The sequence below is a fragment of the Rhipicephalus microplus genome, chromosome 8 (genome assembly GCF_043290135.1).
Source record: "Rhipicephalus microplus isolate Deutch F79 chromosome 8, USDA_Rmic, whole genome shotgun sequence".
Classification (NCBI taxonomy): Eukaryota; Metazoa; Arthropoda; class Arachnida; order Ixodida; family Ixodidae; genus Rhipicephalus; species Rhipicephalus microplus.
In genome coordinates, this window is record NC_134707.1 from 62,777,622 (window position 1) to 62,791,230 (window position 13,609).

The 13,609-nt window shown below is 49.2% G+C and overlaps 1 protein-coding gene across 4 annotated transcripts in view; it reads right to left on the reverse strand.

Annotated features, from left to right (window-relative positions):
- LOC119164531 (venom metalloproteinase antarease TserMP_A) overlaps positions 1-13,609 on the reverse strand; it is a 99,720-nt gene that overhangs the window by 31,049 nt on the left and 55,062 nt on the right. For 3 of the 4 annotated variants that reach the window (XM_075872002.1, XM_075872001.1, XM_075872000.1), the window contains 2 exons: positions 11,470-11,637; positions 7,922-8,057 (listed from right to left, as the gene is read on the reverse strand). In XM_075872002.1, the coding sequence (XP_075728117.1) occupies positions 7,922-8,057; positions 11,470-11,637 (304 nt within the window). The remainder of the gene's footprint in view (positions 1-7,921; positions 8,058-11,469; positions 11,638-13,609) is intronic. The other variant, XM_075872004.1, reaches the window with a different exon arrangement.

Consider the following 13,609-nt stretch of genomic DNA (forward strand, 5'->3'; position numbering starts at 1 on the left):
CTCTAATTTGCGGCCCCGTCCATTTCATTTTTACCTTCTTCAGTTTGTCGGCCAGATTCGCACTCATTATTGAAAAGTCCGCAACAGTGTCGACCAGTGCGGTCACGTCGTGACCGTCAATTGAAAGTGTAATGTCGGTAGTGACAATCTCGTCTTTCGTCGGTTCATTCTAAATGTGCGGCACTTCGTGCGGCGGTAATGGGGGATTTTCAAATCTTCGGCAATTCGTAACCTTCCACCCTAAGGTCGCTGCTTTTGGTTTCCCCGGCGTGGACTGGGAGATCTTCCTCTCGCCATGTCCGTGGTGCTACCTCTATTAGATTGGGGAAAATGACCTGGGGAGGGCGAGCGTGACCGGAACCCAGGAGGAACATCCCGCAGGATCGTCGTGCTCGTTTCAACGTTGCGTCTTCCGTCGAAATAGCACTGAGGGGTAGTGGACGAAAATCCTTGATACCCAGCAACGCGATCAGGACAATACCGCACGATGTGGCCTGCTTCCCCACAATGGAAGCACAGGGGCCTGTAGTCAGGGGTACGCCATATGTCGATTTTGCGGAGTGGGGGTCGCATCGGCGTCGACGTTTCTCTGTAGTACCAAGGCACTGTCGGCGGCTGTTGCTGGTGGTACTGCTGAGGTGGCGGCACGTTAGATCTAGGCTGTCGACGGAGAATATCTGCATATTGCTACGTGCCAGTGCATGGAGCTGAAGAAGACGAAGCAGATAGACTGGCACGAGCTAATCTGTGTGGCTGGCGCTGCTCGCCTAACCGTCTGTAAATACATCGGTGACTACCCCTCTGAGTCAGTCTCCTTCACGTAACATATTTGGTGGAGTTGTGCGATCCCCGTCCTCGCCACGGAACTCCGAAGCGGACGCTCACTCGCGGCTTACAACATGACCACCCAAGACTCGGCTACATCCTCTCCGGTCGCTCCCCCTTCTGCCCGACCTGTCAACCCAGCGCCCGCAACAACATTCGTGACGCTTCCCGCGCTCAAAGACCCCGGCGTGTTCTCGGGCAGCGAGGGTTCCGACGTCGACCAGTGGCTACGCCTCTACGAACGCGTCAGCGCCACTTACAGGTGGGATCCCACTCTTATGCTGGCAAACGTCATCTTTTATCTCGACGGAACACCTCGTGTTTGGTTTGATAACCACGAGCATGACATAACAAGCTGGGACAGCTTCAAGGCAAAGATCCGTGAGCTTTTTGGCAACATCTCTGGTCGTCGTGAAGCTGCGAAAAATGAGTTGTCGACTCGCGCACAATCTTCCACGGAGCCCTACATCGGTTATATTCAGGCTGTCCTTTCACTATGCCGCCAAGCTGACGAAAATATGTCTGAACCTGAAAAAGTTGCCCATATCCTCAAGGGTATCGCCGACGATGCGTTCAACTTGTTGGTATTCAACAATGTGTCGTCTGTTGATGCCATCATTCAAGAATGCCGCCGGTTCCAACAAGCTAAAAGCAGACGCATCTCCCATCAGTTCCAGCGCCTCCCGAACACCACTGCGACGTCCTCATGTCTCGACACATATCATCCACCAGACAACTGTGACAACTTGACGCGAATCGTCAGGCGGGAGCTTGAAGCGGCTGCTCCAGCTAAGGTGGGAACAACGTCCCCTGACCCCTCTCCGCCAATTACGTTGCCTCTCATTCAAGCAGTCGTCCGGCAGGAAATCGCCAGCTTGGGAATTCACTCTATCTCACCGCCTACCCGCACCGACTACTAGCCCCGATACACGCCTGCACGTCCCTTCCCGACCGGCTCTCCCTCAACGTTCCGTAATCCGTCCGCATGGCGAACACACGATGACAAGCCGATATGCTTCTCGTGTCACAGAATCGGGCACATTTCTCGCCATTGCAGAAGTCGCTGGGGTCCTCCTGCACAACCGTCCTCTCGTCCCTTATATGCACGTCCTGCCTATCGCCATGAGACCAACCGCGACCATTTTGCCCAGGAACCTGCTTCTGAACGCCGCTACTCCCGCTCTCCATCCCCCCAACGTCGCCAGTCTCGTTCTCCACAGCCCCGCCGACCATCTTCCCCCGCCTTCCCACGAGGTTCTCCGACGGAAAACTAAGCGTTGCAGCCCCCGGAGGTGGCGCTGCATCGCTCGGACTGACCGAAAATCCTCTTTTGACGATACCGACAAAACGGAACCTCATAGACGTACAAGTAGACGGCCTACATGTCACTGCTCTTGTCGACACCGGCGCCCAACTTTCCGTGATGACGAGTGATTTTCGCCGCAAGCTCAAGAAGGTTCTCACACCTGCGACCACCCAGTTCGTCCGTGTTGCGGATGGTGGCATAGCATCGATCGTTGGAATGTGCTCCGCTCGTGTGAGCATTGCGGATCGACACACAGTTGTTCTCTTCACCGTCCTTGATAAATGCCCCCACGACGTAATCTTAGGCCTCGACTTCCTATCCGCGCATTCTGCCCTCATAGACTGTTCAACCAGTACGCTCCGTCTACACTTGCCCGCAACAGAACCTCTTACACAACGGCCGAGTCGCCTCTGCACAACGGGACACGCGCGCCTCCCTCCACAGACACTGACCTACATAGAGCTCGTCTCAATACCACCAGTTCCCGACGGTGACTATGTTCTGACCCCTATTACCGATGTTCTCATAAGCCGTGGCATTACATTACCGCACACCATTCTGTCCGTCGCAGGAAATTCTACGTGCCTCCCAGTTGTCAACTTTAGCTTGACACCTCAAGTTTTGCCGCAAGGGATGTCTTTAGCGTTGCTCTGCACCTTAGAAGACAATGCGGTAGATGTTTTCGCGATGGCCGCCCCTTCTGAACCCCACGCTCAACATCAGTCTGCCACTTGCTCCGACAGCGCTATTACTTCGATGATCGCTTCCAACTTAACACCGCAGCAGACTGATGAGCTCCACCGGGTTCTGCTGTCCTACATCGACGTATTTGACATCAGCGGCCGTCCGTTGGGGAAAGCTACCGGTATGAGCCACCGCATAAACACTGGTAATGAGCATCCTATTCATAGGCGCCCATATCGGGTGTCGGCGGCCGAGCGTCACATCATCCAAAGTGAGGTCGACAAAATGCTCGCCAAGGACATCATTGAGCCATCTTGCAGTCCTTGGGCTTCTCCTGTAGTGCTAGTCCGCAAGAAAGACGGTGCATGGCGTTTCTGTGTGGATTATCGACACCTAAACAAAATTACCAAAAAAGACGTCTACCCTCTGCCACGAATAGATGATGCGCTTGATTGCCTCTATGGGTCCCACTATTTTTCCTCCATAGACCTTCGTTCCGGCTACTGGCAGATAGAGGTAGATGAAATGGACCGTGAAAAGACGGCATTCATCACCCCCGATGGCCTATATCAGTTCAAGGTCATGCCCTTCGGCCTTTGTAACGCTCCAGCCACCTTCGAACGAATGATGGACTCCCTGCTCAGAGGATTCAAATGGTCCACATGTTTGTGCTACTTGGACGACGTCATCGTCTTTTCACCAACGTTTGAAACTCACATAGAGCGCCTCTCAGCCATCCTGGGAATCTTCCGTCGCGCTGGCCTGCAGCTCAACTCGTCCAAATGTCACTTTGGACGCCATCAAATCACAGTGCTTGGCCATTTAGTAGACGCCAACGGTGTACAACCAGACCCGGCAAGAATCAGCGCCGTCAAAAACTTTCCTGTACCACGATCTGCGAAGGATGTACGCAGCTTTATCGGACTATGCTCCTACTTCCGACGCTTCGTGAAAAATTTTGCGCACATAGCGAGGCCGCTTACGCAGCTCCTCAAGAAAGAAGTCCCGTTTTCATGGGGCTCCGAAGAGGCTTCTGCGTTCTCGACTCTCGTCGCTCTTCTCACTACCCCTCCGATTCTGGCACACTTCAACCCTGCTGCCCCTACGGAAATCCGTACAGATGCAAGTGGGCATGGCATTGGTGCAGTGCTGGCTCAGAAACAACATGGCCATGATTGCGTTATTGCATATGCCAGCCGCCTCCTATCCGCCCCTGAACGTAACTATTCGATAACAGAGCGTGAGTGCTTGGCTCTTGTATGGGCGGTAGCGAAATTTCGACCTTATCTATACGGACGCCCATTTTCGGTAGTTACCGACCACCACGCACTCTGCTGGCTGAACTCTCTGAAAGATCCATCAGGCCGCCTTGGTCGCTGGGCTTTGCGCCTGCAAGAGTTTTCCTATTCGGTGGTCTACAAATCTGGCCACCTACACCGTGATGCCGATTGCCTCTCCCGGTACCCTGTCGACGATCCTGAGGACACTGACGAGCCCACGGAGAACTCTATCTTGTCAGTGTCCGACTTCCTTAATATTGGGGAAGAACAGAAGCGTGATCCAGAGCTGCTTGACATCATCAGCCGTATGGAATCCTCCACAAATGATGCTTCCGTCCGCTGCTTTGTCATTCAAAAAGGTGTGCTATACCGTCGCAATTTCCGACTAGACGGGCCCGACCTTCTCATTGTTGTGCCTAAGCATTTGCGCCGCTGTGTTCTCACCGAACTTCACGACGCTCCCACGGCTGGACACCTTGGCGTATCCCGCACGTACGAGCGCATCCGGCGCCGTTTTTTCTGGCCAGGCCTTGCTCGTTCGGTACGCCGATACGTCGCCACATGTGACCTATGCCAACGTCGTAAGACACCATCGCTGCTACCCGCTGGCCATCTTCAACCAATTGACATACCCGCGGAACCATTTTACCGTGTTGGGTTAGACCTGCTTGGTCCTTTTCCCACATCAACATTGGGAAACAAATGGATAGCCGTTATCACAGACTACGCTACACGCTACGCTATTACGCGAGCTCTACCGACCAGCTGTGCAACCGACGTCGCTGACTTCTTGTTACGGGACGTTATATTGATTCACGGTGCGCCGAGACAGCTTCTCACAGACCGTGGCCGTACATTTTTATCCCAAGTCATCGCCGACATTTTGCGTTCTTGTTCGACGCAACACACACTGACAACCGCTTACCACCCTCAAACAAACGGCCTTACGGAACGATTTAACCGCACTTTAACAAATATGCTCGCTATGTACGTGTCGCCCGACCACCGAGACTGGGACCTTGCCTTACCCTACGCAACTTTCGCGTATAATTCATCCCGTCACGACACAGCGGGCTTTTCGCCGTTCTACCTATTGTACGGAAGAGAGCCGACTTTACCACTGGACACAGTCATCTCAGCTCACACCTCGTCCACCAGCGAGTATGCCCGCGACGCGATTGCGCGAGCCGATCATGCCCGTCAGCTCGCTCGCGCTCGGCTGATGGCGTCGCAAACCAACCAATGCCGTCGGTACGATGCGGAACATAGAGACGTACATTTCGCTCCCGGTACCCTCGTTTTACTCTGGTCCCCTCATCGTCGGCTGGGCCTATCCGAAAAACTTCTGTCTCATTACACGGGACCCTATCGTATATTGCGTCAAGTAACACCTGTCACCTACGAGATCAGCCCCATCTGCCCATCATCATCTACTATGCGGCCCAGTGATATCGTACACGTCTCGCGGATCAAGCCCTACAATAATGCGTCAGATAACGACCTTTAAAGCACCGGGACGGTGCCTCCGCCGCCGGGGGTCATGCTACGTGCCAGTGCATGGAGCTGAAGAAGACGAAGCAGATAGACTGGCACGAGCTAATCTGTGTGGCTGGCGCTGCTCGCCTAACCGTCTGTAAATCCATCGGTGACTACCCCTCTGAGTCAGTCTCCTTCACGTAACAATATGTTGGCCTAACTATTTGAGTGTTCGGCTTGGGAAGTGAAAGCGCTTGCCTTATTTCTGGGCGAACAACTTCTGTGACCGACGCAATCGCGCAGTCATTCGGTGTGGCGGCGAGCTTCTTCACCTCTTCTTGCACAATTTCGCGTATCAGGTCACGCAAAGAACGCTCGTCAGGTGTCACAGTGGTCACGGCGGTTGCACTGATTTGTCCGCTTTTGTTTGGACGGTCGTACTGGCGGTACCATAGGTGTAGTGCGCGCTCGATGGCGGTCGCCTCCTTCGAAAATTCGTCGACGCTTGAAGGTGGGTTCCGTACGAGACCAGCAAACAGCTGCTCTTTAACACCACGCATGAGGTGGCTGATCTTTCTGTTCTCGGACATATCGGGATCGGCTCGATGAATGAGACGAGCCATGTCCTCAACAAACATAGCAACAGATTCGTTGGCCTTTTGAAACCGTGATTCGAGGAGTCGTTGTGCATGTTCCCGCCTTTCGACGTTTGCGAAGGTGTCCAGGAACTTCCGCCAGAACTCGTCTAACTTTGACCACACGCGATTCGTGAACCACGTGCGAGCCCCGTCTTGACTTCTGTGCGGCGTTCCACCCGTTAACGTTGGCTGTGCGCTCGAACTCCTCATGCCAATCATCTGCGTCCTCATATGTGTTGCCATGGAAGTCCACATGAGTTTTAGGGGTGAAAACAGTGATCTGTGTCGTTCTTGGGCTCGTCATGGTGGGGCAACTGCTTCCCGGCGCGGTTATGTTTTCCGTCCAAGGACCGAACTCAGGGCTCAGGCCTAACAGCCGGCGGCTGGCGCAGTGAACGGGTGTTTCGACGAGCGGAAGTCTTTGTGGACTAGACACGGGCTGTTGGAAGGTGTCCTGGACATGTACCCAGCACCTCCACCAGTGTCACGACGCAGACACAGCAGGAGTCCGATATAGAAGAGCTCACTTTAATTAAAAATGAAAGGCGCTCGTGATGATGATGATGATGTTGATGATGATAATGATGACCTCTTAAGGATGGCGCTCACCCACAGAGGGGGATGGGCCAAGAACCGGGCGGCAGGATACTTAAATGAAACTAAAATGAAAATGAAGCCAATCTGAAAAAGTAGTTTAAAAATAATACTACAGAAAAAATGTTTGCTGAGCAAGCGGTCAAACCATCTCTTGTTTTTGATAGACATAACTACGAATTACAAACTAAATATCTGAAAAGGTTGGGGTTCACTAGCAAGGTAATCTTTTTGTTGCGTTGATGTAAGCAAGCACAGTGGAGCATACATCCCTGTGGCAGTAACCAAATGAAGTTCCGCCAAGTGATAAAATTACTGGTAGATTTACTTGTATTCCTAGCTTTTGTAATGGAGCTACTAAAAATATTTTTCTCTGATAAAAATAACGTTGGCAGAATAAAAAGAAATGTTCAATTGTTTCAATTTCGTTGCACCAAATGCATAGCGGTGACGCCTTGAGTCGAGCTTTGTTAAGGTAATAATTTAGTTGTGGAACTGCACAGTGCAATCTGGTATAAGTGACCTCTAACTGGCAAGATACACACCACTGTTTATTCCAGAAATAGCTCAAATACTCAAAATCTTTGAATTTATCCAAATTAGTAAAGAGTACCGGGCAAGAGCTTCGTCTTCCTCTCTGGCTGTGCGAGCTCTCCTCTGCAGGTTGAATGCGGCAATATAATGTATTTCCCCGATTATTACGCTACCATGATAGTAACGCCAGGGACAAGGAATTGAATGCAGGCTGCGGCAGCTGCATTTTCGATTGAGGCAAAAGTGCTTGAAACCGAGAAGATGAGATTAGGTGCATGTTAAAGAACACCAGCTGGTCTAAATTTCATTTCTAGAGCCCTCCGCTACATGCGCGGCGGCTCTCGTAATCGTCTCATGGTTTTGGGACGTTAAACCCCAGATACTCTTAGGGTGACTTTCGATTGGGTGCAGAAAAAAAAAAACTGAAATAGAATATTCGTGTTGAATATTTTACTTTTCACACAACTTGAACTTCGATATTGCATTTAAGCGCGAGGGTCAACTCCAAGTAGCGAGAATGGGGAAAACGCTCGCGCTACATTTAAATGAATACATAGTAATAATACAGTGACAAGAGCACGTACCTTTTGTGCTTCCACGTCGTCATGTTCTGGATGTTTATTTTTACAAAACGTGTCTGCAGTCATATTTTGCCCAGGATAAAATTTGTTCGAGTAGTTGGCTTTTGTATGGACCTGTATGCAAGACTCCGACAAAGTGCTGCGTAAGAAAAAAAAATAACATCCTCGTAAATTACGCTTGTTTGTTGCTTTGTTTATTAATACTGTCAACCCCAAGTGGGATTTTATTTCGCAGGTGTGGGAACACAATTTTACAAGACAACATTTAATGCCAAGTTTAAATACAAGCAAAAAATGAAACAGCTGAGAAGTACATAAAAAATAGAAAGATACAGAGAACCAAGGCATGTACACTAACCATGGCGCGCATTGAAAATAAAATATAACACCAGCATGTACACTCATGCTTGTACGCGCTACATGCCCTGCATGTAGCGCGTAGACAGGATAACCGCTGGTCATTAAGGGTAACACTGGATTCCCAGAGAAGGCAAGCGGGTTAGGGGGAGACAGAAGGTTAGGTGGGCAGATGAGATTAAGAAGTTTACGGGTATAAATTGGCAGCAGCAAGCACAGGACCGGGTTAACTGGCGGAACATGGGAGAGGCCTTTGTCCTGCAGTAGACGTAGTCAGGCTGATGATGATTATGATGATGATGATGTACACTCACACTGCGCGCATTGAAAAAAAACAACAAATATGGCCATAATACTTGAACTAGAGGGAGAAAAGAAAAACAAATAATAAAATAAGGGCTATAACCAATTCGTTACAGTTATACGAGGTTTCCTATTCCTGCCCTGCCATTAAAATGACCAAGTCAAGCGCGAATAACACACATGGCCAAGCAGTTTTTTTTTCATCGCAATCTTTAATTTCGCGGAGAGCACTGATTTCATGTTGAGGCGTGAAGTTGAACCAAAATAATAAGGGATGTTTCTATTCCGTAATCACATCGGAGAGGGACATGGTTCCGCATGACGTCAAAGACCCGCAATAAAAGGACGGAGAATATGCTCTGGAACTTCACTGAAAATGAAATGACGCACCTTGCTCATTGCTTTTGTTGTTAGGTTTTGCTAATGTTCTTCCCTTCTCTCTGTTTCTTTTCTATTTTTTTTCTTTTATCATCTCTTTCTCTTCCAGACATTTCTTCCCCTCTTTGCTTCTCTATTTCCCATTGTTACTACACTATACTTTACTCTCTACCCTTCTCCTTTATCTCCTTCTGACACCATATCTCCTTATCACCCTTCCGATTCACACTCCCTTGCTGCACTACATCGCACAAGACTATGATACGCTCTGCTAGAGGGCCTGCCAGGCCATGCAGGGTAGAACATTTTGCACACTTAATCGAATTTCAAGGAAAGCCAGTACCTTTTGTTCATCAGTTTTTTGTTGATGATCTCGACATCGTCGTAGTATTGTCTATTATTGTAAATGTCTGTTATTCCTCTATAGGCAGCGTTAACAAGCCCGTAGTAAAGGAAGAAAAAACAACAACAGAGTAGTTCGGATGCTCGCTTTGGTTTAGAGAGTATCTGAGTTCGAAGACCACTTCATGAAGATTTTTTTTTTCGCCAGGAATTCTTTTCCTCCTTTTTTCTTTCTATTTCTCTGTACTGATCATCTCGCCAACCAGAGTTATTTTAGGCCAAGCCGGAAAAATTGGCTCAGCTGTTCTAGGAGTTAAGCAGCAGGAGTTGAAGACAAATGCGCGAACGTGGTGATCCCGTGCCTGTTCATGATGTTGAATGTTCTTTTCCTACAGACTAACTACGGCGAGCTTTGACAGCTTCGCTTTCAAAAATTGGTGACACTTTGTACTTTGCTCACGGAATCACTGCGTTGCATTGCGGTATAGAGTGAGGAAGAAAACCCCTACGGAGCAGCATTACTCCTACCAGTCTCTAAAAATGTGACATTTAGTTCACAAAGTGCACACTGTCAGTGAGGCGTTGCGAGGCTCGCGCGCACACGCACATTCGCACGCATGGTTGATCGAACTGGTTCGCCGCTGTGCATCACTTACATTGCGGCGCCAGCAGACGACCCTCTCGTTCTGCGCGCTTAGATGATGCGGTCGACATTCTGTTCAGGTATGAGGCAAGATTAAGCTAGACAATTGCACCTTGCATGCACCCGTAGACAAGATAAACGTCTCCATAGAAGCTCAGAAACTATGCTTCGTGGTTCATGTCAGGACATGAAAGTTATTCGCAAGCCTGCGCAACAAGGCAACAATATCGTGCATTGGAGTTCATGTGGCAAATTGGGGGCTATTGTTGAATAAAAATGGCAGAATATGGCTCGCTCTTCCATGGCTTGTAGCTGTACGAATGTTTGCCACGCAGAAAAGCTACAGTATTGGCTGCTTAGGCGAAACAACAAAATACTAACGCATTTTTTCTAATCTTGCACGAGAACAGGCTAGTGACTACTGCTTTTCTTTTTAGTCGTCACAAGAAGCACGACAAACTTTCTATGTATTTGTGCAGCTTATTTATCATGTCTATAAACGCACGTCATTCAAATTTTTTTTAGCTGAATTGTGTTTCTTACTTGCGGAGCATGCATGCCACATCTTTAGGTGTGCAGAACGAGAGCGACGTCTACTGGCGCCGCTGTATACATGGCGTGCGCCACTGAGCCTATTCGGACGGCATGCGAAAACACGCTAGTCTTGCAGCGTCACGCTGGCTTTGTGAAGTTTGTGAACTAAACGCCGACTGTTTAGTGGCCGGAAAGGGTAATCCTGCTCTGTAGGTGCTCTCCCCGTCACTCTATGCCACAATGAAACACTTTGGTTTCCCGAGCACCCACGAGCGGCAGCACATGTGCCGGCGGCCACACGCTCCGAGTGTCCTGTTTCCATCTCCGAGTATGGTAAATACTAAAAGGTTTCAACCGGATAACCATATTCACATTTGGTAATGCACCAAGGTATATAACCTGTTACCACACTCGCCACAAGACACGAGCCATTCGCGTAATAAATTCCACTAATCTCTACGGTAGATTCCAAGGTTACTCTCCTACCACATGTCGTGCTCTGCACGACATGGTGTTGTGGTGTTAGGTGGGGTGTTAGGTGGTGTTGCACCGCCTTCAAAATGACTCTGCCAGTGGCTTATAAAATACAAGTTTAGTGATGCCCCCATCACGTGACATGATGTAGTTGCATCATCAGAGAATGCCACCCCGAGATCTTGGTGATATCACAAATACTCGCTCCGCATTGTTACAACCTCTGCTGAAATTATGAACAACGTAGCCCTCATCAAATTGTCAGTAATGAAAATTGCTCCAATAAGAGCTCCTTCGTTTTATTACCAGCCCATGAAGATCGAGCGTATACTATATGTCCCCTTCATCGCAGTCACTGGCTCATTGTGGCGTAGTCTGGACTACTACTTAAGAAGGCGCCATTATACCAATGACTGGTTGGTGGAGCACAGAAATGAACCTGCGTCCTTAAGCCGCATTGTAGAACAAAGCAGTTCTTTCCCACTCTAAGAGCTCGTGATATTCAACTGCCTTCACCTACCAGAGAAATATCTTGATTTGGGCCATTGAGCAGTTTGAAAACTTGTGCGAATTCTCTCCATGAGGCGCTGTGCTCATCAAGTATCCATCCTTCCAAGAACAGTTAAGTGCATCGGGATAGCCTTCGATGGGAAGTGTTAGATTTTCGTCGTCATGACTGGCCCCTAGTCTGAAAAAAAGCAAGCCTGCTCATGGACATTGCCTCAAGGAGCACTCCGCATTACAACTCTATCGAAGGACGTGAAATATGTGGGCAAAACATGTTTTACTTCAGTGAGGTCTCTGTGGTAGCTTGCCTGATTTTTGAATGGTTATTCTATTCATGAAGATTCATGTGCCTCTAGTTCACCTCCTTGTAGCTCATATGAGTGTATACTGTCGGAAATCATTAGGTGAACACATTGGTATTTAATAACTGTGAGCTATTGTTGCCAGTAAAAGTTCGAAACACTTACTTCGCTTAAATACATTGATAACAATGGTACAAGATGTATAGTTCCTAGACAGTCGGGGTCATGTTTGCAGTGATATGCTACTCTTTAAACCATGCAACCTTCGTACTAATGCTAGAGTTACCTTATCCATAACGTTATTAGGGCAAGTATGGCCCTGTTAAGTTCGCGGTGTAACAATAGACAAGTGCTGACACTCTCCCCACAATGCGCTGAAAAGCGCAATGCCAGTAGGTCCAGATAATGCTAGGGCCGTTATCAGTTATCTGGCAGCTTTATCGGTGCCTTCTTAGATGACACTGTGACGAGCGGGGTCAGCCGTCTTGGCAGCACGTTCGGCAGAAATGCACATGCGGCCTATACTGGGTCTTTCTGCTGGTATGTGTGACCACGCTGTGGAGAAGTCATGCTTTTTGTTCGCGTGCGTTTAATGCATTCTATCGATGAAGGTAACGAAGAATATCTGAGAGGTTTCCGCAATGGGTAAAACTTGTCTTGTACCGAACGGCCCTTTTGGCTATCGGACTGGTGTGGAGCGCGTGCCGCTCTTCAAAGTGCCGTCTGACAGTGATCGTACGGGACAGTGGCCTCGTGCAATACCAAAGGTAGACCAAAACGTAATGTCTACGGGCCATTACTACGCCAAAGATTTTACAGAGGACATGATTTTTCACGGGATTTCACGCAGAGTTGAAGCGAAGAGTGCTACTCAATGTGCCAAAGCGGCCATTCCAACCTAAGTCCCGAACTGTCCGAAGTACCCCACATGGTTAAGTACAGCGAGGACTAGTGAATTCCTGTCGTTGACAACGTTACTTTCCAGGACCGCCGGACCATCACTGATGTCAGTGTTGCGTATGACACCCATGAACGTGCTGTGTGGAGCCGTTTTGTAGGCGCCGACCTCGGAGTCCTCGCCTCCAACCAGGATTAGGCTAATTCTGGAGTATTTCTCCGTGTTGTGCCTCTCAGGAGTGCTAGCAACCATAATACTTTGCAGTTGGGACAGATTACGTCCTCGATGGTCTGTGATGGGTTGAGTGCGGCCGCATTGACGATATCCCTTACAATAATGGCGGGCCCTGTCTTGGTTAAGTCCCCCTCTTGGTCTGATTACAATCTTGACGTGTTTCTTCAATACAGGTGGCCTGCGAGATGCTGTCACAATTCGGTTTTTCAATATATGACCACCCGTATTCATCCTGGGAGCCTTGCTGATGCAATGCCCATACAAACTCGAAGCGCTTACGTGGTGAATGACTCAGCTGGCTACGGCACTTGTCCTCTTCGAAGATTCTGTTTTCTAGCGATATTTCTCAGTAAACTCTTCGGGGGGGGGGGGGGGAGGACAAATTTAACTTTTCCACAATTATCTCTGTCATTGCTGACTTGTCGTTAGCAGTCGCCGACCCTCTTGCGGCAGCACCGTGTGGCGCATGCTAAGGCCTACCACAGTGGTGGTGTGGTTTAATCACACAGTCTCATAAAGTAGGAAACTCGACCCACCGTGAGAGCCCCAGTATCGTAGCAATCGACAGCACTTTACATCTTGGTTGGTAACATCTTCGAAGCATTGGGTGTGAAATGCCGGCTGAAAACCTTTCAGAAAACAGGAATTTCAATGCTCTAGTGCCATTTTGCTGTGTTCCTTTGGCCACGGTGCCATTTTTCAGCTCGCAGCCCGTTGCA